Raw genomic sequence first — 25,799 nt, 5'->3', positions numbered from 1 at the left:
TTACCCCCTTCAAACAACAAAGGCATTTCCAGTTCAGTACAACCCCAAATCTTACATTATCCTTCTTTCCAATGGAGGGAAGCTTCCTGAAAAAGAGGTTTTCTATACCTGCCCTATCATAGCCATGACAAAGCAATTCAGATTTCTGGGATGTGGTCAGTGATTTTGCTCTACACAAAAGGATTTGTTGTCTGCATTTGTTGGTCACAATTAAGAATGATTGTGTATACTCCTTTCTTAATGGTGCCTGCACTTACTTTGGAAGGGAATAAATTTAGGACATCTCAAGATCTTTCTTCTCCTTCTGGCAGGGAACCAGAAGACAATGACCTTGCTGACACTTCCCCAGTTCATGCCCCAGTTTCTTCATCTGTGCAAGACAAGTGGAGATTTGCATTCTCTTTAAAGCACTTGACTTCCCAATTGCAACGATTATACAACCACTACGGAGTCTCAGTTATCATTAGTCCTGAAAGCCAGCCCCATGAGAGTCACTACAACTTTTTGGCATTCCATCAAATAGCTGCTTTTTTTTTTTTTGCTATTGTTATTTCTTCTTCCTGAACTGCAGTAGCTAAAATTAACCCAGGTGGAAGAGCACGGCTTAATCAGAACAGCAGGTACCTTGTGTTTGCTCAGCTACCTCCTATGGCCGGTGCAAGCCCCAGTTCACAAGTACAAAGGATGTTCAAATCTCTAGATGGAAGGAGCAATTAAGGTTCAAATACCACCTTTGGGCTTGGAGAGCTTGGTTGTTATTAATGATTACTCTTTTGGTGGTGGCAATGTGCTATGCAATAACATCAACTGCAGCATGGAGGCAGGACTAGTTGTGCCTGGAGAAGCTGCTTCTCCAAAACCAGCACAAATATGAGATGTTTAAGCTGTCTTTCTGGGCTAAATGAGTCTGAGCTCCCCAAACGTGGAGGTAACCAAACCTCCTCCGGACTTGGACCCAGGTAGAAAAATCCTAGAAAACCTTGCCCAGGTTTGTAGGTGCCTGCCCATGAGCAGTGGCTGGACACAAGGCCCACAGAATGTGTGGTCCTAGGCCTCAGGAACGATCAAAACACTCCTCACCAATTAATGGCTTAAGAAGCTTGGCCTCTATACCCACGCTTTATTAGATATTTACACAACTCAGATAATTTGCAGACCGGACTCTCTGGATGTGGTGAATACATGCTAGAGAAGAGAAAAGGAGCACAAATCACTCACATACTGTAAGGCTGAGATATTTGTCAGAGTCTGGATGAGAGCAGAAGACTTCAGTGTCCAGCCCTTGCTGTATCACAACAGAGACCAAATGAGAGTTGGCCAGACCTGGAGAGGAGCTGGGACTGAATCAGACCTCACCACGCAGGAGCCAGCTGGCGAGGATGAAGGTGGAGAGACAAATTGCAGGTGGGGACAAGGTGGGAGGAGAGCAATGAGGCTCCAAAGGTGTCCTCATCCTGCAGCCCTTCGACATTGGTTGGTAGAAAGGGCAGGGTGGAAGTCCAAGAGCTGGAGAAGGTTCCCCAGGGCTGTACTGTGACCTCTGAGGCTTGACTGGCACAAGCCCTCTGCACCTCCACCTCTGAGGTGGCCATAACAGGAACTCCTTTCCCAAATAAGCCTCTTAGAGGTGGGAACTCCCCCTTGTGCTCTCTTTGGGACACCCAAGTGGCAAAAGTGACTTCCACCAGCTCCAGGGATAGACAGCACCACAAACAGCAGCCAAGTAAAGCCGGACAACATTACACTGCGGGTGTCACTGCTGCTGACCCTACCAAAGCCACCAGCCCCGACATGGACCACGGATGGTCATCACAAGGGTATGCAGCACTTCGCCAGGCCATTGTAGCAGGTACCGATGGATCTCTTGAACAAGGAACACAGCAAGAACGAGCACTCGCCTTTGATCTTCCGACACATGACAGTGTCTGGCACTGTAACTGCAAAAAAAAAAGAGCCTGTAAGCACCTTTCTTTGGATTTTCGCACTTGAAGAAAGCCTGTCCCCATGTTAACAGCTCTTTGTGAAGATAGCACAAATCAACCAAAAAAGTGCCCGGTGGTTGTGTTTGCGCTTACCTGTGGCAGCGTGGGACGCCACGAGGAGAACAAGCAGCAGCAGGAACATCACCTTCATGGCTTGGGCTGGCATTCGGGGGTATCACCCCAAAGCTGCTGAGAGCAAGAGACACTGCGAGAGGAAGGAATGAACCTGTTTATAAGGCTTTGGTTAATGCAATCTGCAGGGGATTTAGCAATCAAATAAATAAAGTACTTAGGGATGTGTGCTGTAATCTCTAATTACAGTTCCCATGTGGATAGCACTTGAGGCCCCCACCCTGAGAGGAATTATCCTCTTAGCACTGACATCTGGCTCCCAAAGCCCCATCTCCTCTGCCAACACCACATACAGGCAGATCCAATTCAAGGTCTTTGTACTCGAATCTCAGTCAGATGAACCTTTGCCTCCAGAAGTTCCGATTCTGAACAGAAGGGAGCGTTTGTTCCAAAAAAATCCCAATGTCATGTGGAGACTGAGTCCAGAATCAGCCCCACCAAGCTGCTCTGCCTCTCAGTGCGGCTCCAGCAGCGCACCCAGCAGGTCTCAGCACATCTCGTGCTCCCGTTTCCAAAAGTGGTCAAAATATGAGAAAGTGCAGCAAGCCATCAAAAATATATATATATTATTTGAAGATTCGAGAAAAATCTTTGCATAGAGCAGCTGGAGAACCTTCTCTTGCTAGGCTCGCTGGAGAAAATGTGGAGAGAGGACTTCCTCTGCTCTTAGCTCTGCTGGAGACCCGAAGGGCTTTGTAGCAGGACGGGCTCCTGGGTGCTGAAATCCGGCAGAGAAAAGCACGGCCAAACCAGTGGCTGGAAGGCAGCCAGCGCAACTGGGAGTAGGCGGCGAAACCAGGGAGGGTGCTCAGCTCTGGGAGCATCTCAGCGTTCTGCAGGGCCAAGCAAATATTAGCAATTGCAGGCCACCAAGTGATGTTCTCTGGCCGGTTTCTTGATAGAGGTGATATCTCCACCTGCTCGCCAGGAGAAGCCTCGTCTTCGTGCCTTTCACCTTCCTTGCTCCCGTGGGAAGCCCCCACAGCTCCCTCGCTGCTGGATTTTGTTCATCTGGAAAAATCAGAGAACAAAGACCTGGGAAGGTCCCAGATCCCTCGGGAGTGGGATTTGGCTCCCCGGCACATCCCTGAGCACACGCAGGGGCTTTGGTTTGTCGCTCACCTGCACGTGTCAAGGGGGGAGCTTATGGGGCACGGGCGGTGCTGGAGACCTGCAGAGAAGCCTGGAAAAGGAGCTGGGTGCCAAACTTTGCTCCTTTTAATGCAGCAGAATCCAGGCTTAATTCCCAGGGTTGCAAAGCAACGTGGTACAACTTCCAAAAAATAAACTGAAATAACCCAAAATACCACGAAATGAGTGAAAGCCTCCAAATATACACATCGCCCCGGCAGCCCAGGGGATCTCAGAGCTTCGGGATCCGCCAACGCGATTTTCCAAAGGCACCAACAAAACCCTCGGTGATATTTGGACTTAATTAAGCAGCCATCCGTCCCATGGACACATCCTAATTAATTAGTGGCTCCCCCTCGCACCTCCCGGCCGCCACCTAGCGCCCAGCCCCGAGGGGGACAGCCGGGGGACACCGGGGGGGGCTTTGAGCGAGGGCTCAGAGATCTGGGGACACCAGGATGCTGCAAACCGCCCCATTGCCCCAAAACACCCCCTCCCCCCCAATGCTCCCTGCTGCACCCCAAAGAGCCTGCGTGACGTCAGCAGCGTGACGTCATGTCCCCGGGGGAGGAGGGGGGCACTGGGGGGAGGCGCTCCGGAGGCTCCTTCCTCCTCCTCTTCCTCCTCCTCCTCCTCCTCCTCCTCCTCGCAGGATGCGCGGGGGGTTCCCGGGGCTCTCCCTGGCGCTGCTGGCTGCGGAGAGCGCTGCAAGTGAGTGGGTGCGCAGGGAGCGCGCAGGGAGCGCGCAAGGAACGCGCAGGGAGCGCGCGGGGGGCGCGCGGGGGATGGGGGGGGGGGGGGGGGGTAAAGTGAGAATAAGGGGAGAAAAAGCGGAGGGATTGCTGTCCCCCGTCCCTTCCCCAAACAAAAGCCTTTTTTTGTATCCGGACACCGCTTTCTCCCTTTTAAAAAAAATAAAAAATAAATGATTTTTTTGAACTTTTTGTTTCTTTTCAAATTCGAATTCCGGCGCCCTTTATCTGAGCCCGCCTTCGGCCAAGCCCCTCGGTGGCGATGGCTGCGCTGTTGTGACAAGCAGCCCAGGAGCTGGAAGCCCGAGATAAGGGAGACAAAGGCAGCAGATCCCGGGGGAAGGTTGTGGGTTGCATCTTTAGGATGGGATCGCCCAGCACCCTCTCCTTTTTTTTTTTTTTTTTTTTTTTTTTTTCCAGGGCTCAGCACCATCATCCACTACCTGGCGCGGGGGCAGCTGGTCTGCTTTTGGCTCACCGTCGCCTGCCTGGCACCCGGCTGCGTGCCTCAGCTCCTCAGCATCCTCTGGTTCAGGGCGGACGGCCGCCCACCCGGCCGCGGGCTCCTGGTCCTCCACGTCCTGCAGCTGGGCCTCTGGAAGCGGTGAGATCCTCACCCCACGACCCACCCAGCCTCCCTACGCCTGCCAAAAATCGTGCTGGACGTCCCATTGTGCTGCCTCTTGCAGGTACTGGGATGTTTTGCGGCTGGAGGCGAAGGCGGGCGGCAGCGCCAGTGCCGGGGAGGTGCTGCTGCAGCTCGGGGACGTCTGCGTGCTGCGGCTGCTGGAGGCTCTGCTGCAGACCCTGCCTCACCTCCTGCTGCAGGCCTACGTCGTCGTGGCCGTCGAGCCCTCCGGCCTTGTCCCCGGTGAGCGGGGACCTCCCCGGAGGATGCTTTGTGTTGCAGAGGGGGGATGAGTTTGGGTGGGCGACGTTTTCCCACCTGGCAGGGCGCAGAGCAGGCTCTGGATGGAGAATTGTGCTGCAGAGGGGTTAAGAAGCCCTGACGCAAGGCAACTGGGGATAAATATGTCTTAAAAATCCACTGTGGTTGAGCCTGGAGGAGTTTCTGGGCTAACCACGGCTTTTCCCAGCTGGCACGGCCACTGCTTGCGGAGAACGGAGCTTCTCCGTGGTGCCTTGGTTAGGTTTGGACCCAACACCCATTCCCTAGCTCCAGCCGAATCGTGGTGTGGAGCTGAGCATTTAGGGTCTGGGGGCTGCGTCATAGAAAAGGGGAAATTCCAGCTGTGTTCTGCAAAGGGAGAAGCTGGGACACGTGCACGGTCGGTCTGCAAGTTGTGGCAGGCTCAGGTCCGACCGCGGCAAGCGGGGATGGAGCTGGGGGCTCACGCTTTGGGCAGGCACTGGCATGATGTGGAGACCAGATTTGGGACGAGGTGCTTCAAATCCTCCAGCTGATAGGCCCCAGTGTCTGGCTTGGATGGGTGCTTGATGGCTCCTTAAAGCAGATACGGGGTCCTCAAGGTGGTCAGGTGTCCTCCGAGACCCCCCCCCAGACTGCCCCTGTCCCCATGCAGGTGTCAGCGCTGGACTGTCCCTGCTGTCCCTCTCCTGGGCGTTGGTGTCCTACAGCCGCTTCTCCTGCCTGCTGAAACCCGGCCACGTCCGCCTGCCGGCCGCAGCCCTGCTCTGCCTGCTGCTCTGGAGGACGGGGATGCTGGGGACCCGCGTCCTGGCCCTGGTGCTCTTCACCAGGCTCTATTCCTGCTGGGTTTTGGCTGTGGCAGGTGAGACCAATGCTCCTCGGCCTTTTCACCCCATCCCATTGGCATCTGGAGAGCTGCTCCCACTGCCTCCGGGGCTGTTTTGCCCCTTCGGTGCTGTCCCCTCGCAGGCATCCACTGGCTGCTCATGGCCTTCTGGCTGGTGGCCCAGCAGACGGACATCGTGGCCCAGCCGTGCCGCTGGAGGCTGTTCAATGCCCTGGTGGGAGCCGTGTACGTCTTCTGCTACGTCAACGTCCAGCCGGGTGCCTCCAGGCACAGGGTGGCTGTGTTTTACCTGGTGAGTACCCTGGGCATGAAAATTCTCTTTTATTTTTATTTTTAAGCTTGGGATTTTTATTTATTTCTGCATTTATTTATTTTTTAGGCTGGGGAAAAAAAGGGAACTTGCAACACAGGTGCAAAATAAATCATCAGCGTCTAGAATTAGACCTGGCGCTGGTCATTTTAAGCGACCTGAAGCCCTCCGAAGGACCCGAGTGACATTTCTCTCCCCTCTGCTCCGCAGGTAATGCTGGTGGAAAACACCCTCCTGCTGCTGCTGGCCACCGAGTTCCTGCAGGCAGAGACGAGGCACAGCCTGGGCGTGACCGGGGCCATCTTGTCGGGGTCCGCCGTAGGTAAAAACCTCCTGGCGGGGAGTAAATTTGGGAAGGGTTGGCTCCGAGTGGCGTTGGATGAGCTTTTAAAAGCGAACGGTGATGGGGGAGAGGGTTTGAAGCTTCAGAAGGGCACGGGTGCTCGCAGGAGGTGTTCGTGGAGCTGGCGGCCAGCAGGAATGGGAGGCTGCTGGTGCTGGTCCTGGTCCTCCAGGAGGAAGGACGGGTACCTTAAAATGAGACACGAATGTGGGGTAAAACCCGCTGGGGTCTCATTCAGTGGCTGGAGGAGAGGGATACGGTCAGGGGGGAAGGAGTCCTGCATCCCTGCATCCCAGCCTCATCCCTGCAAAGGAGAGACCTGGGCTCTCCTCCACCCCTCCCCAAAATGCGGCCAGGATTCGTCCCTTGACGCTTTTCTGCCTTTTTGCAGGCGCCGCAGCTCTGGTGGTTTATTACAGCCTGCTCCACCCCAAGTCCACAGAGATCTGGGAAGGCTTCCTGGAGAAATCCTGCCGGGCTGTGACTGCTGGCGACGATCAGGATGCTGGAAACAGCTCCCAAACGGGGCAAAGTTTGGGAATTTCGGGAGATGGCGAGACCTTGGAGGTGGAAGGGACCACAGTGGCCTCCAAAAAGGGGAACGGCTCGTCGCTCCTGCATGTTGGAGGGTGCTTGGAGGACGCGTGGACCAACCATCACCACTGGCTGCTGGTGAGGCTGGCCTTGAAGACGGGGGACGTGTCCCAGATCAACGCAGCTTTTGGGGATGGTGGCGTGGGAGAGGTGTACACGGGCAAAGCCAGGCCTGGGGCCGAGCTGTGCCTCCCCACGAGGGAAATCACTCCAGTGCCTCTTGGATCCGATCTGACCAATGTGAAATTGGTGGTGATGAGGAACGGAGGAGGCAGCAAAGACGAGGTCGGTGGTGAAGCAGCACATGAGGACAGAGCAGGGCAGCAGCCTGCTTCTCGTCCTGCCACCTCCCTGCCCAGCACCTCCCCCCCGGCCCTGGACGAGATTTCCTCCGTGTACTTCAGCGCCAACGCCGGAGGCATCACCTCTGCTGGTGTGGTGACAGCAATGGCCACCTCCTCAGCCTTGGTGCAAGGGGACAACGAAGCCCAGGCTCCCCCAGGCTGCCTGGCAGGAGGAGGAGGAAGAGAGGAGGATTCATCCCTCGGGATGGCGAACATCAGCCCGATCCTGGGCTCCTGCGCCCACCGCCATCTGCAGAGCAGCTCTTCCCTCTGCAGGACAAGTGACTGCGGGGCAGCAGGTCCCCCCGGGACCCCGGTGGGGTGGCATCACCTTCAGGACACCCAGCAGGGGACCGTCCCGAGGAGCAAGCTGAGGCCGCCGTGCTTCACCTCCACCCCCAAGGCTGACCCTAAAGCCTGCTGCCAGGCAGCTGTGGTCCTACATGGTAAGGAAATCGCCTCACCTCCTGGAGCATCTCCTGCTTCTGGAGAGCCTCAGCAGCTGGAACAGCTTAAAAGTCTGGGTTTGGGTATTTATTAAATGTATTTATGTCAACCCCCTGACAGGCAGCTGGGGCATCCTGCCTTTTAGATAGCTGGGGTGGTGTTGGGAAAGGTGACCACCAGCAAGTGCCTGTGGGAGCTGCAGGTCGGGCCCAGCGTGGAGACCTGGCTGCTGTCCCCCGGGCTGCGAGGCTGGCCAAAACAGGAACCTTCTCAGGACAAACAAGTGCCTAAAACAGAAATTTAACGGGCTTTCCCCCTCCTGGTGGGCAGAGCAAGCCCCAAATCGAGGCTCAGCGCTGCTCGGTTCATTTTTTCCCCCACCAGTTCCTTCGTGAGAGCTTTACCACTTTTTATTTGCTGGGGCCACGCCGGAGCCCAGACCCTCTGCATGCTGCAGGTGGCAACCTCGGGACGTTGAATTAGACCAAAGCCGTATCTGCTCGTCCACGGTCTGGGGTCTGTTAATGAATTATTACCAAAAAAAAAAAGCTGAGAGCCCCTCACTTGGAAGGGCCTGGGTGCTCTGTGTGGTCAGCAGCGGGCTGGCTGCATGTGGTTGCTGAGGGCAAGCAGCAGCGGGATGTTGGCCTCCTTTCGGGATGGGGATTGAGGCCTTTGGGGCCAAATTTGTCTGCCAGGCAGCGGATGCTTTGGGTCCACAGAAGGATTTACACCATCCTTGCTGCTCTGGTGAGTGATTAATGTATTTAACCCGCTGGGGATTGCCCTGAACGGCCTCAGATCTGTTTCAGCTGCAATCACAACACTCGCTCAGGGTCAGGAGAAGGCTGGGAGGGCTGTGTCCTACAGCAAAGCTCCGACGGCACCGAGCAGAGGGTGAGCACCCACCCCACGGAGCAGCCAGGAAGGAAACGATGCTCCTTGTCCCTCGGCCACCAGAGGGAGATGCTGCTCAAGGCTTCCAGAGCAGGAACCCTGCTGCGGGGGCTGGCACCCATGGGGTGGGAGGAGAGGGGTGCGTGGGACCGTCACCACCTCGACATCCCATGTGGGACCTGCTGGGGGTGGAACGGGGGCTCTGGGGTGCTGGGGGTGGCTGATTGAGTGCTCAGCGGGCACCTGGAGGAACCTGGCCGTGGCTGCAGGAGGCTCCTTCCAGCTCCCCAGAGGTCACCAGGCGTTGGGGGGCCTTGGGGAGCCTCTGCTGGGGTCTCTCACCCGCAGAAGGGCTTGGAAGCTCGGCACGTCCCCATCGCACCCCGCTCAGCCAGACCCTCCGACACCCCAGGATAAAGGATTTCTGCTCGATTGTGTCTGGCGAGCCCCATTTTGCTCACCTGGTTCATCTGGAAACCCTCGGTCGTGCCCCAGTGCCACTGCCACGGCGGGGACCTGCCCCGGGCAGTGAGGAACGGGGTGACAACTGGTGACAATGCGGGGAGTGACCTGTGGGAACTGCCCGTACTCGCTGCTCACCTGGAAAAAAAAAAGGAGCAAACGGGCAGGAACGGAGCCTGCAAACAATGCCCAGGGGAGCACCGGGACTTGGGGACGTGGCCGGCACCGTCCCCTCCACCCCGATCCCCTCCTCGGGTGGTTCTGAGCGCGGTCAAAAGGTGGGATAAAATAAAGTGGGGTGGGAAGGAGGTGGCAGGGCACGAGGGGTGGTTGCACCCCCAGGTTTGGGCTCTGACCTCGTCCACCCATGGGGATTTAAAGAGGAGAAGGTCCAGAAGATCCTGCCCTCGGCGGGAGACGTCCCGGCTTCGCTCCTCTGCTGCTCTGGGACAAGGCACGGCGCAAAACACCCAGCTCCGAGGTGATGCAAGCCCCGGAGCCAACCCGAGAATGATTTACCCACAAAGAACAACAAAAAAATCTCACTTCCAAAAATACCGAAACGGCAGAATTAGAGGAAAAAAATATTTGCCCCCGGTTGTTGTTGTTTGGTTTTTCCAGGCTGTGACTCGGGACAGTTTTTGGTTCCCCTTTTTGGTGCTTTGCCTATTCCCGTAAAGGGCCCGGGGAACCCGGGGGCTCATCAGGCCCCTAATGAGGGCCGTGACTTAATGAGACCCCAGGGACCGTGCTCTGTGTGCAGGACTGGGGCCGGGGAACCAATTCTGTGCCCCCGGGACCGGGATCGGGACCGCTCAGCTCCCTTTTTGGGGGGATTTTGGGTGGTGAGGGGTCCGCGGGGGTGCTGCGGGGGGAAGGAACCGGCACTGCTCGAATGGGGGGGGGGGTAAAAGTGGCCCTAAACGCGTGGGGTGGGCACGGACACGGGTGGGTGCTGGGACTCATGGGGGGGGCGGGCAGGGATGGGGGGCGCGGACACGGGTGGGATGGGGGGACAGGGACACGGGGGTGGGGATGGAGGGGACACGGGTGGGGATGGAGGGGACACGGGTGGGTTGGAAAGGACACGGGTGGGCTGGGGGGGATCCGGGGGGGTGGGGGGGGCCGGGTCCAGCCCAGCAGCCGGGGGTGGGACCGGGGAGGGGTTTGCAGGGCGGCGGCGCCTGCGCGGGGCGGCGGCGGAGCTCCGCGAAGTTGTGCGGGGCCCGGGGAAGTTTGCGGGGAGGCGGCTCCCGGTGCCCGGTCCCGGTGCCCGGTCCCGGTGGCTGTCCCGGTGCCGGTGCCGGTACCGGTACCGGGCCGGCCATGGCTTTCCGGCGACGAGCCAAGAGCCACCCGCTCTTCAGCCAGGAGTTCCTCATCCACAACCACGCCGACATCGGCTTCTGCCTGGTGCTCAGCGTCCTCATCGCCCTCATGTTCGAGGTGAGAGCCCCCCGCCGTCCCCCCACGGCTGCCCCCTCCCTCCTCGGTCCCGTTTCCCACGCGTGTCCCCCCCCCCCCCAGGACACCCCCACCCAACGCATTGTGGGCCCCCCCCCCCAATCCAGCCATGGGTGCTGCACCCACGGGTGACCACCCCAGGGATGGGGGGGGGAGGGGGGCTGTGGGGCAGACCCCTGCTGCTTTTGGGGCACCAGACCCCCTCCATCCTCGGGCACCCCATTAATCCTTGGGGCACCCCATTAATCCCCGGGGCACCCCATTCAACCCCCCCCAGCAGTGGGGCCCCCCCCCTCCCCCCCCCCCCCCCCCCCCCCCCCAAAATAGACCCAACCGTGTCCAGGACCCCACCGCTGTTTTTTGGGGTGCCTCGTCCCCACCCCAAATAAAACCCTTTAGCACCACTGAGGCTCACTGGTTTCTGCTGGGTGCTCGCCAACCCCTCTTCTCCTGCCGGGACCCCCCCAAATCTGCCTCCCCTGTTGGGGACGGTCCCTGCCCCGCACGGCACCCCAAGCACCGTCGGCCTCCCGTCCCATGCCTGGAGGCTGCCTCGACCCCCCAGCCTTGTTCGAGGAAACCTCGAGCCCCGATGGATGCTTCCAGGTCTCTTTTTGGGGCTTTTTCTTGACTTCAGCCCCTTTCCAGGTGCTTTCTCCGCAGCCAGCCGACCCCGCGCCGTGGGACGAGCACCGCGGGCTCCTGGGCCTCGTGCGGCTCCCCTTGGCCTCCCCTCGTCCTCCGCAGGGAAACTTTGAGCCGGCGAGAGCCCCGCGAAGGCCGAGCAGTGCCTTGAAATCCGCCTCTCCCCCTGCTCCTTCCCTCTCCCAGCTCCCTTTTCTCTCTCTTTTTTCCTCTCCTCTTTTCGGGGAGGAGACAGGGGAGGGCTGGAGGCCGCCGCCGGGCTGCTTTCTCCCTCTCTGGCCTCCCTACGTGGAGGCACCTCGGGTGGTCAGCGGCCGGAGCAGATCCCCCCTTCCCCTGCCCAAACCCTCCCCTCCAGCCCAGTGCCACGTTTCAAAAGGGAATCCGGGGACGGGAAAAGGGGTGGCCGGGGGGGGCCTGGCGGAGGAGGAAAGGCTCCTTCTCCAGCAAATCGCAGGAGGAGGAAATCCATTTCCTTAGCACCCTCCCGATGTCACCCCCCCCCCTTTTCTTTTTTTGTTTTTTTTTCCTTTTCCTTACTTCTTTTTTTTCTCTCTGCGAGCGCATTGAATGAGCGAGCGAAGCCCTCGCGCTGAGTGCGTGGCGTGGATTTCTGGAAGGGACGGCTTCTAAAACCCAAGCGGGAGGGCCGGCGCCGTTCCAAAACCGCATGCAAACGCTCCGAAGTTGGGCTGCGAGTTTCGGAGTCGTACTTCAGGGAAAAAAAAAAAAATAATAATTATAATAAAAAGCATCGGGGTTGCATCTCCCGCGAGGTTTTCTCTCCCCGCAGCTGCTGCTCTCGGGGTGCTGCTGCTTTTGTGGGATTTCAGGGGCCGTGATGCTCCGGGGGCTGTTGTTCCAAAAAAAACCTCCCCGATGCGAGCAGTGCCCTCCCCCCCCCCCCCCCCGGGGGGTTTTTGGGGTTTCTGTTACTATTTATTTTTTTTTTGATTTCCTTTTGCTTTGTCTTTCCCCGGAGGAGAAATCCTGCTCTGCTCTTCCCCGACCCCCCCGAGCCGCCCCTCTGGGGTTCTCCGCGCCGCCCCCGCGGTGAGTTTCGGTGTCAGCTCGGCCGTGTCACCTCCCCGTGACATCCCCGGCCCTTCCTCCTCGTTGTTCTCCCCCTCGTCCCGCTGGGTTCCCACCTTCCCGACGGCGGAAACGGCCGAATCCTGCTCACAATGGGGCCGTTTCCTGCAGAGGGGAGGGCTCGCGGGGCGCACAAACGGGATTTTTAACCTTTTCCCAGGCAGCCCCGCGCCGGGCGGGGTGGAGGGGATGCTCGAAAGCTCGCCGAGCATCTCCCCGCTCTCAGCACGGCGTGAAATCCGCCTCGAGCCTCCTCTTCGGCTCACAACCTCTTCCCATTCCCAGCGGATCAATAGCACAAGAAGCCCAGTTGATTTTTGGGGGTGCTGCCCCGGCTGATTTGGGGACGGGGCGCTGGTTACTGGGCTGTCGTGCGCCTCGCGGGGATGCTCAGGAGGGCAGTGCTGAAACCCGGCGTGAAAAGTTTCCGTGGTTTTTGTGTTCTTTTTTTTTTTTTTTTTCTCCCAAACCATTTTAAGTTTGGAAACGCGAAACAGCTGCTCTCCGTCTTCGCTTTGCATATCTTTTTTTTTTTTTTTTTTTTTCACCCTTTTTGGCAGAAAAATGAAACCGAAGCCGGGCTCGGCTGAGCCCGCAGCTGTCCAGCTCGCATCAGGGCGCACGGTGCGGGGCCGGGCAGCATCCTCGCGGGCTGAATTTGGGGGAAAATCTTGCAGTTTTGGGGGATTTCTCTATCAGATGCCACGATCTGTGTGTGTGTTGGGGAAACCGAGGCACGACCTTATCGCTCCTTCCCACCCAGAACCGGTCGCCGTGGGCCTGTGGGGACAGGGCTCGATGTGTGCTAAGGGTGTCTGGGGTTTAATACCGGACCTGGAAGGGCTCGAAGCTGCCTGGAGTAGGGGCACAGGCCAGGATTTCGTGCAGAAGTGACTTTTCCCTGGCCACCACGGCCGTGCTGGTGACTCACGGTGTCCCGGGCTGCGACACTCCAGCCCCGGCGACTGATGAACCGGGCGCTATTTCCAGGCTTCCTCCTAAATAAACTCTTCCCCTCCCCACGTGTGGAAAGGGCTTTGAAAACACGGCCTTCCCTCTGGAAGGGGAAGGCTGATAGGAAGGGGAATTAAGAAGCGAAGGGGAATTCAGGTCCCGTTCAGGTCCCGTTTGGAAAGGGAACAAGCAGGAGGGAGGACGGGGCGCCGCTGGCGGTGTTCGTGCAAGCGGAGGAGCTCTGCTGCCCGCCGAGGGGGGCTGTGAAGGCTGCTGTTTACCTTCCAGGGCTCTCTGGTCCAAAGTTTGGTCTTCAGTGTACATACAGGGCCCACGTCGGGCCATCCTGACTTGGGGACTAACGTGGTTTTCTTTCAGCAAACGCTCCGGCTGGCGGAGGGGAAGAAAACGGAGAGAAATCTCCCGGCGGTGTTTTATCTGTAATTAGAAGTTGTTTTTCAAGCCCGGGAAATATTTTCCCAGCTTGGGTTGCAGCAGCTCCCCCAGCCTCCCCTGCTGGAGCTTTGGAGCCGCTTCCTTCCTCGGGAGGAGCTGGAGCCCAAACGGGAGCGCGGCTGGGACCCCACAGATCCCACCGGGGCGAGGTTTTGGGGTGAGGGCAGTGGGGATGGGTTTTGGAGAGCGACCTGGTGCTTCCCCAGGGAAGGATGGTTGGGCTGGCATCCCAAGGGACCTGGACAGGCAGGAGAGGGGGGCTGACACAAACCTGCAGCTCGACAAGGAGAAGCCCAAAGTCCTGCCCCTGGGGACGAACAGGTCCAGCCCCAGGACAGGCTGGGGGCACCCAGCTGGAAAGCGGCTCTGCAGAAACGGAGCTGGGGGGGGGGCTCCTTGGAGAGCTCCCTGAGCCTGCTCGGGGGGACCTGATGGGGTACCCAGGCACCCAGGGATGTCCCCAGCCGTGCCATGATTCTGGGATTTTGGGATTTGTGCTTGGATGTGCGTGCTCAGGGTCCTTTATTAACAGCAGCTTGTGTGCTTGTACACATGAAGTTCGGATTTTGGTTGGACTTGGCATTTGGTCTCAAGGGGAAAAAAAAATCTAAAAAGGGCCAGGGCAGCTTCTGTGCTTCGCATCAGAGACCAAACCCAAGCGATGTGCTGCTTTGATGCATGGCTGCATCACCCTGGCCACTCTGAGCATCCCACCTTCCCAAATCCAGCTGATTTAAGTACGTGCCTCGTGCCAGGCAGGGTGAGGAGCATCTTCCTCACCCCCTTGGGCTCAGGTTGGGATGCACAGGAGTGCCTGGAACAGGGAGCAAGCAAGGAACGCGGAGCATTTCCCATATGGTCCCCACGTGGCTTGGCCAGACAAATCCCGCTCCCACCTTTGAAAAATTCCCATGTCAGGCTCTCGTTTCAGAACAAACACCGCTGCAGGTCTTGTGCCTCTGAATAATGCTCGCTTTGCTTTCCCGTTACCAACTTCTCCTTTCTCTGGCCAAGAGCTCGCCGTGAGCTCAAAAAGCACCGCCAGCCCCAGTGCTCGTCGCTGCTTCCCAGGCCGAGAAAACCTCGGCTCTGCCTTGCAGGGGAGCTGGAGGTGCCCTTTCTGGAGGTGCCCTTCAAGTCGAAGTGGTGGGAAGGATGCTCTGTGCCCTCAGAAAGCCCCGGGACCGCCTCCAAAGACTGCAAACGAGACTCCTGTGATGCCCACCAGCACCCACGAGGCTGGCTAGGAGGCTTCATCCCGAGGATACCACCTCGTTTCCAGCTGCTTCCACCTCTGGGTGGCAGCCAGACGGAGGCAAAACCCCCAGTGCCTGCTGCCGTGGGTTCATCTGCGAGGCAGCCACACATCCCTGCAGCATTGTGGCCACTGCTGAACCCATGCGTTTATTTCGTGCCGTGCACCAGCTCACCGTGGGGTTTGGCTGTGCGGTCCCGGCCGTGCCGTACCGCTGCGGGGTGAAGTAACCTTGCTTCCCTCGCCAGCAAGGCTCTCAGGAGCCAGGAGCGTCTCCTTAAGCCAGCCACGCGATGCGCTTTTTCCGTTACCACCCCAAATCCTGCCCGTGGTCTCCTTCTCCTCGGGCGCTTTGCTTCTTGTTTCTCCGCGAGCGTTTCGGTGCCGGGGCAGTCGAGCTCCAGCCAGCACCAGCCCCTTGCTCAATGCTCCTGGGGGTGGGACGGGAGCACTTGGCAAAGCCCCCGTGTTTCCCCCCCCTGCCTCCAGCTACGTCCTGCAAGACGTGAAGCAATATTTCCAGCTGGGTTTTTAATAGCTCTCGAGCAGTTGCAGCTATGTCTGGGGGTAGCGCAGCTCTCCTCTTTGCCAGCTGTGGGATTCCGGGGGGCGGTTGTGTGCGAGGCAGAGCCCTTTTGTTGAGGGCCGGCTAACAGAAAAGAAAAAATCGACGGTGTCCTGGCCAGGCAGGATGAGGACGCAGTCAGAGGCTGGTGTGGGATGTCTGCATCGCACAGGGTTTTGATGTAGCTTTGCCTTTGGGATGTGCTGGTCTCGGGGATGCTCCTTTGGGGCACCGGGATGGGATGCTCGTGGGTCACACCTGGATGGGTGCTGCTGGAGGGCTGCTCATCCTCAAAAGGAAGCAGGAGCTTCCCTCATCAGGCTTTGCTGGCTTCTCCAGCTCTCTCCTTTTATCCACCCCTTTCTCCTTCCCAAATCCCCTCTCCCATCACCTGATGCCTGCACATCTCCCTTCTGCCCCGCTCGCATCCCCTTTCCCAACACGGTAAGAAAGGGGAATAAAGCTTGGCAGAGGAGTTAATTAATTAATTAAATTAATTTATTTGCTTTCTTCCCCCCTTCCTGTGTGCTTTTGACAGGTCACAGCCAAGACTGCCTTCCTGTTTATCTTACCTCAGTACAACGTTAGCGTGCCTACAGCAGGTAAGGGGTTCTGCTGTCCCCATGAAATTGCCCCAAATCCTCGCTGCCAGCTCGGCTTCCACTGATGCACGCTGCTTGGGTCTCGCCTGCTGGTACAGGAGACTTGGAAAATCAGAAACGGGGGGAAGCAGGGCTCGGTCCCTGCTTGTTTTTTGGCCGCTGCCTCCCAGCCTGGCAGTGATTTGGGCACCGGCGTGGGTTAAAGACCTAGGGCACAGAGCCTGGCGTGGCAGCAGAAAGCTGCCCCTAAGGAGAAGCCAAGAAATCATCCAGCTGAAGATCAGGGTGGTTGGGATTAATGAAAATAAGACGAGGGAAGACGGAAGGTCTGCCCTGCAAGTCTCCGAATGTCAGGGCTGAGGAACTCAGCCTGCTTCCAGATTAAATTGTGGTCTGCGCTCCCCCAGAGCCCGGTCCAGACGGTTTCCGCTGCCCGTGCGCTGGGTGATTTATTCCTCCCTGCTGCCGGGAATCCCAGGGGCCCTGTAATCACCTCGCCAGGCCCAGGTGCTGAGCTCTCCGTGGGCGATGATGGGCTGGCTGAGGCCGTAGGGAGAGAGCCCTGAGTGCAGCCAGCTGCCGTGCAGGAAGCGTGTTCGCTCACCTGCGTTTCTGCAGGGCTTTTACATCCCTCCCCTCGGAGACACCAAGAGCTCGCTCTCATCTCCGCTCTGGAGAGGAGAGGAGGCAGAGCGGTTGCAGACGTGCATAATGTTATTTTCATTAGCCGTGCCGTGTTAGTTTGTACTGGGGTTATAAGCTCCGACAGAGGCAATGTTTTTACCTCTGGTTTTGCGCAGCACCCAGCTGGGGGGGGGCTCCTAGGGACCGGGAAATGCACAGCTGTATTCCAGGTGTCGTCAAAAACCCTATTCCAACCTTATCCAGGTTCAAATCTTTAAACAAAATCTGGCTGGAAGCTTTGTGTATAAACAGGGCTGGTGACAGACAGATCAGGTAGGCAGGATCAGGGGAAGGAGCAGCTTGGTGGGGGCTCAGCTTCGCGTTGCAGTGGTTTCTGCAGCGTGCCACGAGGAATGGCAGCTTTTTCCCAAACCTGCTTCTTGCCCATAAGCTGCGAGGCTGCAAATGGTTACCTAAATGCAGATGTTGGGGGTATTTCGGGTGCTCTGTTGCTCTGGAAGAACAGGGCCTCCCATGGGTGCTATTTCCTATCCTCCAGACCCTGCTGCTGTCTTGGATCTCTTAAAGGCAACTCTGTTCAGGCAGCAGACTCCTGAGTGTCACCTTGCCTGGGGTGTGTGACAATTAGAGGAGAAGCTGTCCCCCCTCTGCTGATGACTTAACCCAGGCTGGAGCCCTTTTTTCCAGCCATGCAGCCCCTGGCACAGTCCTGACCTCTCTCTGCCTCCAAAACGGATGGCTCCAGCCAAGCTGTGTCGGGAATAACGCCACCTCAAGGCTTCAGGCGAGCTTTAAGCCCTAGGAAATGGGTTGGGTTGGGAGATTTGACCCCAGGTTTGGTGTCTCTGCAGACGGGGAGCTGGTCCAGTATCACTACGGGCTGAAGGACCTGGTCACCATCCTCTTCTACATCTTCATCGCCATCATCCTGCACGCAGTGGTGCAGGAGTATGCCCTGGACGTGAGTGTGTTTTGTGTCTTGGGTTGATTGAATATCTCAAATATCATGGTGGGGACGTGGTCCTGCTGCAGTTAAACACAGCTCTGGTGTGGTCCGTGGGCTGGGGTGGTCACGTGTGAGCCTTCATCTCCAGGGGCTGCTTGGGACGGGGAGGAAGAGGAGGAAGGAGAATTGTTGACTCGACTGCTCACGTTTTCTTTATCCTTTTCTCTCCCTCGGGCCCATCGCAGAAAATCAACAGGCGTCTCCATCTCTCCAAGGTCAAACACAGCAAGTTCAATGAGTCGGGGCAGCTCGTCGCCTTCCACCTCACCTCCTTGATTTGGTGCTTGTACGTTGTCGTGACGGTAAGGGCGAGGTGCCGGCTGGACTTTGGGTTCCCTGGGTGGAATTTTGGGTGTCGGGAGCACAAAATTCCCGTGGGAGCAAAGAGTCCACCATCAGCCCTTGTGCTCAGATGGGCACATTTTAGCAAAAGCTAACCCAGGACCCCTGTGAGAAGTAGGGAAAGGAATGGGCTTGACCTGGGGTTTGGTGCCTGTGATGCTGCTCATGGATCTGCTCACCCCACCAATGCCAGCAGGGCTGGAGAAGCAGCGTAACGAAGAAGCCTTGTGCTGCTGAGAGCTCTTTTCCACACCTGCAGATGTAAAAAAAAAAAACAACAACAAAAAAAAAACTTGGTTTTGGTCCTAAGTAATGTGATGGGGGAGTGGGAATGTGGACGGGACCAAGGTTTGAATGGGACAGCAGAACAGTAGCAGAGGGACCCCGTAGGGCATGGGGACCAGAACAAGAAAATCCTGGGAAAAAAATGTGCTGCTTTTGCCCTGTGAAAGGCTGGGTGGGATGAGTTACTCTGGCTGCAGTCTGTGGGTCCTTCTGTGTTCGCTGACCTTTGAAGGGATTTGGGGCAAACGGGCAGGTGTCCGGGATCCCTCTCTTGGTGAGGTGGCAATGGGGGGGAACGCAGAGAAAGGGAAACATGCAGTGCCTTGGGTTGTTCTGGGGATGTTTCAGCCCAAAACAGACGGGAGAAAAACTTGGAGTGGAAATGTTTCATGTTTTTTTGGAGAAAGGGAGGGAAAAACAACAGACGGCATCGGGAGGATCGGACTGCTTTGGCAGTATGAAGCAATGAGGATGCTCTGCTACTGGTTGGGGTCCAGCTGTGGTCCCTGGCTCGGGGATGCTCAGTGAGAGGTCCTCTCCTGCTGCTTGTGGGTCCTGCCAGCCCTCCTTGGAGGACCTCTGCCACCTCCAGACCGGCCTTTTTTGGGTCTGCAGGCTCTGTTCCTACCGCACACTGCACGGAACAGGACATCCTTTGCAGCACACGCACCTTCCTTGGGCTTTCAGGAGTCATGCCAGCCTTAAAAAGGACTTAGGGAAGCGAGAGCACAGGTGACAGTGACAACAGGTCTTGAGCAGGATGAATTTTCCATGCCAAGACCTTTTGGCAAAGCCCAGCGCAGCACCCCTGTGGCAGGAGCTGTGCAAGTGCGGAACAAGAAGAGAGCTCCTGAAATCTGCCCTGCAAAGATAGGGGAACGCAGGCGGGTGGAAAATTAAACTATGCAATGCATATTTAATTATTTTTGTGGGTGTTTTCTGTTCCTCTTTCTCCCCAGACACACTGCTTTTTGCTTAAGTTATGCTCGGGTCAGAAGTGCTGGTGGGGAGGAAGCCCCCTGGACCACGCACACAGTTCCTGGTAGCTGTGCTGCCGGTAGCTTGCTCCCACACCTGCAGAACATTCCCTTCCCAAACCCCAAAATGTCCTTTCCTCAGCTCAGGGCCTTTTGTGCGACCAAGCAAGCAGCTTTCAACATGGGGACCTCATGAAACAAGAGACCTGTGAACGTGGCTGAGCTGTGGAGAGCTCAGTCTTGGCTTGTTTTGGGGACACGGTTTTTACTGCATGCTAAAAGGACTATGGCATAGAGAATCAGAGCATAGTTTGGGTTTGCAGAGACCTTGATGAAGGATCATTGAGTTTGAGCCCCCTGCCACAGGCACAACCGCTGCCCCCAGCCCCATCCAGCCTGGCCTTGGGCCCTGCCAGGGATGGGGCACCCACAGCTCCTCGGGGCAGCCTGCGCCAGGGCCTTGCTGCCCTCTGAGTGAAGAATTTCTTGCAAATATCTAATCTAAAGCTTCCCCCTCTGAGTTTAAAGCTGCCCTCCCTTGTCCTGTCCCTCCCCCTGACACAGAGTCCCTCCCCAGCTCTCCTGCAGCCCCTCAGGCCCGGGCAGGCCGCTGGGAGGTCTCCCTGGAGCCTTCTCCTCCCCAGGCCCAACACCCCCAGCTCCCTCAGCCTGGCTCCAGAGCAGAGGGGCTCCAGCCTCTGCTCATCCTCGGGGCCTCCTCTGGGCCATCCCCAGTTCCTGCTTTCACTCCAGCATTAACCCACCCCATCGTACCCATGCGCTGCCTAATTTCTCTTGCTGAAGGCTCGTGTCTCTTCTCTTTTTCAGGAAGGATACATATCAAACCCCCGGAGTTTGTGGGAAAACTACCCGCATGTTTATCTTCCGTAAGCACTCACAAGGGCATTTTGTTCTCGGGCTGACCGCTTCCTTCCTCTGTACGGTTTTCCCTGCGGCTGGGAGCGGGGTGCTGACGGCGCAGCGCCCTTCGTACGCATCCTGGGGGTGGACATCTCCTTTGTGGCCGTGGGGAGGGTGTTCCCGGAGGGCTGCCTTTGTGAAGAAGGTCCTCCCGGCTTGGTTATTCATCCTGGCTGCCTGCAGCACCTTGGGCAGGTTGCTTTGCTCTTTGTTTTTATGTGGTATAAACCAAGCTGGGGGATAATTCTCCCTTCCCTTTTTTTTTTTTTTTTTTTTTTTTTGCAAGAGTGTGCTTTGCTGAGAGCGTGGGCACAAACATCTGAGTAAAGCCCAGACGCGGCCAAAGGGATAATTTCAGCCCAGAAATGATGCCTCTGAAAGGGGCATTGACAGGTGCGGGGTGGTCGGGGATCCCACCGTGCCCCTACAGCTCACCCCGTGCCTTTCAGGTTCCAGGTGAAGTTCTTCTACCTGTGCCAGCTGGCCTACTGGCTGCACGCGCTGCCGGAGCTCTACTTCCAAAAAGTCCGCAAGGTGAGAGCCGGATCGGGACCCAAAGCTCTTCGCCCTCCGGTTTTAGGGCAAGCGGGATCCGGGAGAGGTGGGGATGGAGAAGGGCGAGGGGATTAATTCTGCTTTCTGCCCTTGCCAGGAGGACATCCCCCGCCAGCTGCAGTGCATCGCGCTCTACCTGGCGCACATCGCCGGCGCGTACCTCCTCAAGTGAGTCCCTGCCTCCATGCCCCGAGCTTGGGACTGTGCAGAATTGTTGTTTTTTTTTTCCCCAAAAGCTTCAGCTGGGGATGCGGGTCAAAGGGAGGAAAGGCGGCTGGGCTGAAGTTGTGTTCCCGGCTGCGGGATGGCAGGCAAGATGTTTTTATGGGTGGTAAAGCTACCAGTTCAGGTTGATTTATCTCCTTGTTGCTTTGATGTTTTTGGGACAGGGATTTTGGGGAGGTGTCCAGCTTTGGGCCGGTGTTTGCTGCAGCTAAGGGATGGCAGGTGTGAAGGACCAAAGTCGGACAGCCCAGTGGTACTCACTTCTTTTCCCCCTCCTTCTAGCTTAACCCGCCTGGGGCTGATCCTCTTGCTGCTGCAGTATTTAGCCGAATTCTTCTTCCACATGGCCCGGCTGGTCTACTTCACGGACGAGAACAACGAGAAGCTGTAAGCGGGCGAGCTGGCCTTGGCATCCCACCTCCAGTGCCCAGGAGAGCTGGGGGGCTCGCTGTCACCATCCAGCTCAGCATGGGGGCACCGGGAGGGCAGCACGCTCATTTTCATCTCGTTTTCCAGCAGAGTTTGGGTTAGGGGTGGGATGGGAGAGTTAGGAGGAGGAAGGGGCTGTCGAGCTGGCTGTGCTTGGCCCTGAGGTGGGATGTGCTAGGAGAGAGGTCTACAAAATGCTTCTGCAGCGTGTTGTGTCGTCATGCTGCCGTCAAGGGGCTGTGCTGATGGAGTGACCTGCTGAGAACAAGACCGCAGGGCATGGCAGCTGCTCCTGCTGACACCTCTGCTTGCCTCCCCCCCAGGTTTAACGTCTGGGCTGTTGTCTTCGTGGTCACCAGGCTCTTCACCCTCACCCTGTACATCTTGGTCATCGGCTTCGGGCTGCCACGGGTGGAGAACCAGGCTCTCGAGCCGGAGAGGGGGAATCTCTTCAGCTTTCTCTTCAACAATATCCTCTTCAGGTAGGGATGTCCCCCACCTGCTCCCTCTGCATCATTTCACGCGGATACTGTCATGTGAAAACCTCCCCCGTGTGTTCTGTTCTCCCAGCGTGGGTGAAAAAAGCTGAGTCTGAAAACCCCAGAGGGGATCTGAAACTCTCTCAGGGGAAAGTCCTGGTGAGCAGGGAAGGTGTGCAGGCAGCCAGCAGGGGTGGAGGCTCCTGAGCCACGGCAGCAATGAAATTAAGTTGTTCATTGAGGGAAGGAACCACTTATAAAGGATGACTGGAAGCAGGCACCGTAGGGAAAGACTTGCAGGTTCTCCCTTCTGCACCCATAACTGGACTCATGGGGATGAGGTCAATGGAAAGGAGTCTTCCATCTGCTTGGATGTGTTTTGGTGCCTGTTGACGTGGGGAGCAGAGGATGGGATGGGTTCCCTGTGCCTTGCCGTCTGCCCACCGAGGCTGGGAGCCCTTCTCAGCCATGCAGCAGCTGCAGCTTCACTTCTGAAGTCGCTTGGACTCGTGCCTGGTGTCTGTCCAGCCGTTCCCAAGCTTTTTCAAGCCATGGGCTACTGTCATGCCTGAGGATTTTGGACAAACTCCCTTCCAACCATATCCACCTTTTAATTAAAGTGATGTGCCAAAGGCTGTACAGAGTTGTACAGAGCAGCTGGGGTTGGTTTCCCCTGGCAAAGATGGGTTGGACAGTGCTGGTCGAGGTGAACCTACCCACCTGCTCCTTGGAGGACCTTGACCACCGCTGCAGGTCAAAGGCCGGCTTTGTTGCGTCCCTGCTCCTTTTTTCTCAGCCTGCCTCTTCTCCGCCCTTGCCAGAATGAGTGTGCTGCTGTTGGTGTGCCTCTTCCAGGCCTCGGTGATGTGGCGCTTCATCCACTTCCAGCTGCGGCGCTGGCGGGAGTACTGGAACGAGCAGAGCAGTCGGAAGCGAGCCGCCGCGGCCGCCGCCGGCGCCAAGCAGCAAGCCAAGCCTCTCAAGAGGGACTCGGGTGAGCATCGACGTGCCCTGGGGTGGCACCGTGTGTAGCTGTGTATTTGGTATCTGTGGCTTGGCAGCTGCTGCCCGTGGAGGCGACGCTGCGGTGCTGCCTCTCGCTGAGCGCGGGGCGATGTCCCAAGGGCGCCGTGGGGCTCTGTTTATGGGTCAGACCCGAGAGGGTTGAGGTTTGGGGCCATGCAGGGTGAGGTGGGATGAAGTTTTCTCTCTCTGTCCCCAGGTTACCATGAAAACGGAGTGGTGAAGGCGGAGAACGGCACCTCACCGCGAACCAAGAAGCTGAAGTCGCCGTAAGGAGCAAGAGCTTGTCCCCTGGGGAGGAGGGCGAGATACCAGGACTAAGGACCAGACGGCCTCCCGGTCCTCACAAGCGGCTGGCACACAGGTCGTCTTCCCAAGGTGTCTCTCGCTCTCCTCCCTTCCTTTCTTGCTCTCTTGAACCGTTTGCAATAAAACCAAAAAGGTCCCCTTCCCCTGCTCCCTCCCCCACGTAGGAGCCTTTTCCAAGCCTCCTGGTTTTGCCTTCCTCGTTTTCATCGTAAATAAGCGTGCAATTTTTTTTTCTATTTTAGTATTTGGTTATTTTGTTGTTCGATTATTTTTTTTTTGTTACAAATGCGTTGTAGATGATTCCAAACATTACTTTTTTTTTTTTCTACAGCATGTTTCTCCCCTCCCTCTGCGCTGCTTCCCTGAGCCTCTGGGTCAGGGCCATGGCAGTTTGAAGGCTCCGTGTCTCTTACGGGAACAGGCTCCTGGAGAAAAGCGTTGGGGCTCTGTGACCCCGAGGCTCAGGGGTGCTCTCAGCTGAGGGTTGCCTCTCCTAGGCCACATCTGGCCAGCACTTGGCACGTGCTGCAGGGTGTCGATGCTGCAAATAGGGACCAGGGTCTGAGGGAGGAACCTCAGCTGTGTCCTGTCTCACAACGGACTTCTGGTTGAGTAGGGTTCCTCCAAATCCTGGTTTTGAGCTAATTTTGGAGATCTGGGCAGCAGAGAAGGGAGAGATGATCCCTCTTCCTATAGGACCCGCATCCTAGCCTTTGCTTGCCCCAGCTCTTCTGGTACAGCTGGGTCCCTTTTATCCTCTTGACTGCCCCGTAGTTGTTTGGACCTCCCAGCAGAGAGCTGGGCTCGGGGCGCTGCAGCTCGTCGTGCCTTGTCGTGGGGCAGTGATACCCCCAGGTCCGGGTGGAACCTGGAGTCCTGCCCCGCTCTGAGCCCTGGCCTGGCTCCCATCAGCCTCGTGTGCCTCATGGACCTGGTGTTCTCATGGCTCGTAACCACGTCCAGATGAGCAAACTGGCTGCTGCAAGGGGTTTTGCGTTTATGGGACTGTGCCCCTCGTGCTATCGCCGTAGCCTTCCTCGTCCCTACCGTACCGGTCCAGCCGTGCCATCTGCAGCCACCAGCTTCTCTTTGTTTCCAAAGGATACACGGCCTGTATCCACCCAAGGTGCTATCAAATGCAGGGTTTCTTCCAAAAAACCTAGCCCCTTCATCCCTTTCTGAGCTGTGAATGAGGTGACATGGAAGGGGAAGGAAGGAAGGCTGCAAGGAGCAGCTCGTACATTAGGAAAGGCCTGACCTGTGACGCACAGCTGTTGGCAGATGTAGTTGTCTCCAACCTACCTCAGAGGCCGTCTGTTGCTGCAGACCACTCTTCCCTCTTGCTCCTGCCCGCTGCCACCCGTACGTGTTGGCAGGAGAAGCCCAAATCCCACCGGCTCGGTCCCCTGCTGCCTCTTTGCTGGTGGGCTGTGTCTTCTGCCCGGGGTTTCCCGGGTCAGTGGGCTTCTCTGGGTGCCGTGCACCAGCCTGGATTTGGCGGACGGGCGCTGGACGGGCACCTCTCACCCCATAGCTCTCCTCCGGGGATGCCTCTGTAGCTGGGCTTTGCTGTTGGTGCCTTTTGTGCAGCAAAGCCGGCTGTAGGCTTCGCTCTGCATCGCTATGGCAGGAGCAGGCGAGCGGTGCATGGGGTCGGGGAGAGCCTGGCAAGCCTTTGGTGTGCAAGCCAGGATCGAAGCCCACCTTCGTTGTGGGCAGAGGGGACGCGTGGTCTCGTGGCGTGTCCCTTGCTCAGCCCCACAGGCGACTGAGCTGAATCTGAGCACGATTTGAGCTTGGGCTTTCTTGCGGTGAGGCTGGCACAGTCGTCTTTCATACCTTTTTTATTCCATACCTGTTTTGGGGAATGGGAGACAGTTGATTCTCTGCCACTCTGAGTTGTTTTTTTCTCCCCCTCTTTTTATAGGTGTCTTTTTTCCCTTCCTCTCCTCCTCTCCATGTCGAGCCTCAGCTAATGCTGGGCACCAGAGGGAGAAAATGAGTAGGGACATGAGTACAGTCGGTCAAATTCCACTTGTTCCTCCATCCCCATGACTTCTCAGTGTCAAACGAGATGCCAGCAGGACTCTGGGGGAGAGATTCCCCCTTTTCAGGAGAACTCTTTGGAGCAGAGCCCTTGATCAATCAATCCCCTTGATCAATCAAGCCCCATCAATCGCTCCTCATAGTCCTTGCTGGGCAGATAACTCACCGTTTGGCTCAAACAGAGGCAGCACCTGCAGTGCAACGTGATGAGAGGGCAGGGAAAGAGCTTCACGTGAGGGAAGATGGGGAAGAGATCTGGTGCAAGATGCTTTTCCTTTCCGCTGCCTCTTCCTTCCCCAGCCACCCACTGCCACGTGCCCTCCAGGAGCACCCGGTGGCCGGCGTCTCCGGAGCCTTGGCGGTCCCTTTCTGCGAAGCCGGTGCCTCGCAG

General features: G+C 57.4%; 3 protein-coding genes across 4 annotated transcripts; 2 read left to right on the top strand and 1 right to left on the bottom strand.

Annotated features, from left to right (window-relative positions):
* Window positions 1-1,083: 1,083 nt before the first annotated feature.
* LOC118163599 (gallinacin-14-like) lies at window positions 1,084-11,250 on the bottom strand. The gene is made up of 3 exons (XM_035320389.1): window positions 11,179-11,250; window positions 2,076-2,187; window positions 1,084-1,931 (listed from the first exon to the last, which is right to left on the bottom strand). The coding sequence occupies exons 2-3, from the start codon at window positions 2,146-2,148 to the stop codon at window positions 1,810-1,812; spliced, it is 195 nt and encodes a 64-aa protein (XP_035176280.1). The 5' UTR covers window positions 2,149-2,187; window positions 11,179-11,250; the 3' UTR covers window positions 1,084-1,809.
* On the top strand, window positions 3,459-7,880 carry XKR5 (XK related 5). The gene is made up of 7 exons (XM_035320384.1): window positions 3,459-3,956; window positions 4,418-4,601; window positions 4,687-4,868; window positions 5,542-5,751; window positions 5,859-6,028; window positions 6,257-6,368; window positions 6,781-7,880. Exons 1-7 carry the CDS (start codon window positions 3,899-3,901, stop codon window positions 7,866-7,868), a joined length of 2,004 nt encoding a protein of 667 aa, XP_035176275.1. The 5' UTR covers window positions 3,459-3,898; the 3' UTR covers window positions 7,869-7,880.
* TRAM2 (translocation associated membrane protein 2) lies at window positions 10,288-25,645 on the top strand. Of its 2 annotated transcripts, none has more exons than XM_035320387.1 (11): window positions 10,288-10,579; window positions 16,103-16,166; window positions 17,663-17,772; window positions 18,003-18,119; window positions 20,250-20,308; window positions 20,792-20,876; window positions 20,995-21,065; window positions 21,405-21,509; window positions 21,875-22,033; window positions 22,827-23,024; window positions 23,253-25,645. In XM_035320387.1, exons 1-11 carry the CDS (start codon window positions 10,460-10,462, stop codon window positions 23,260-23,262), a joined length of 1,098 nt encoding a protein of 365 aa, XP_035176278.1. In that variant the 5' UTR covers window positions 10,288-10,459; the 3' UTR covers window positions 23,263-25,645. The 2 variants fall into 2 exon arrangements, with proteins under 2 accessions (XP_035176278.1, XP_035176277.1); XM_035320386.1 differs by having other exon boundaries at window positions 10,289-10,579; window positions 22,852-23,024; window positions 23,253-23,598.
* Window positions 25,646-25,799: the final 154 nt, after the last annotated feature.

The sequence above is a fragment of the Oxyura jamaicensis genome, chromosome 3 (genome assembly GCF_011077185.1).
Source record: "Oxyura jamaicensis isolate SHBP4307 breed ruddy duck chromosome 3, BPBGC_Ojam_1.0, whole genome shotgun sequence".
NCBI classification, from domain to species: Eukaryota; Metazoa; Chordata; class Aves; order Anseriformes; family Anatidae; genus Oxyura; species Oxyura jamaicensis.
This window is presented reverse-complemented; position numbering and strand designations above follow the sequence as displayed.

Bases quoted from the DNA above. Each gene is read 5' to 3' on its own strand.
- LOC118163599 (XM_035320389.1), bottom strand. From the start codon at position 2,148: ATGCCAGCCCAAGCCATGAAGGTGATGTTCCTGCTGCTGCTTGTTCTC. The intron at 1,932-2,075 runs GTAAGCGCAAAC...TTGCAGTTACAG, and splicing joins GGCGTCCCACGCTGCCACAG to TGCCAGACACTGTCATGTGT.
- XKR5 (XM_035320384.1), top strand. From the start codon at position 3,899: ATGCGCGGGGGGTTCCCGGGGCTCTCCCTGGCGCTGCTGGCTGCGGAG. The intron at 3,957-4,417 runs GTGAGTGGGTGC...TTTTTTTTCCAG, and splicing joins GGCTGCGGAGAGCGCTGCAA to GGCTCAGCACCATCATCCAC. The intron at 6,369-6,780 runs GTAAAAACCTCC...GCCTTTTTGCAG, and splicing joins CTTGTCGGGGTCCGCCGTAG to GCGCCGCAGCTCTGGTGGTT.
- TRAM2 (XM_035320386.1), top strand. From the start codon at position 10,460: ATGGCTTTCCGGCGACGAGCCAAGAGCCACCCGCTCTTCAGCCAGGAG. The intron at 21,066-21,404 runs GTGAGTCCCTGC...CCCTCCTTCTAG, and splicing joins GCCGGCGCGTACCTCCTCAA to CTTAACCCGCCTGGGGCTGA. The intron at 23,025-23,252 runs GTGAGCATCGAC...CTCTGTCCCCAG, and splicing joins GCCTCTCAAGAGGGACTCGG to GTTACCATGAAAACGGAGTG.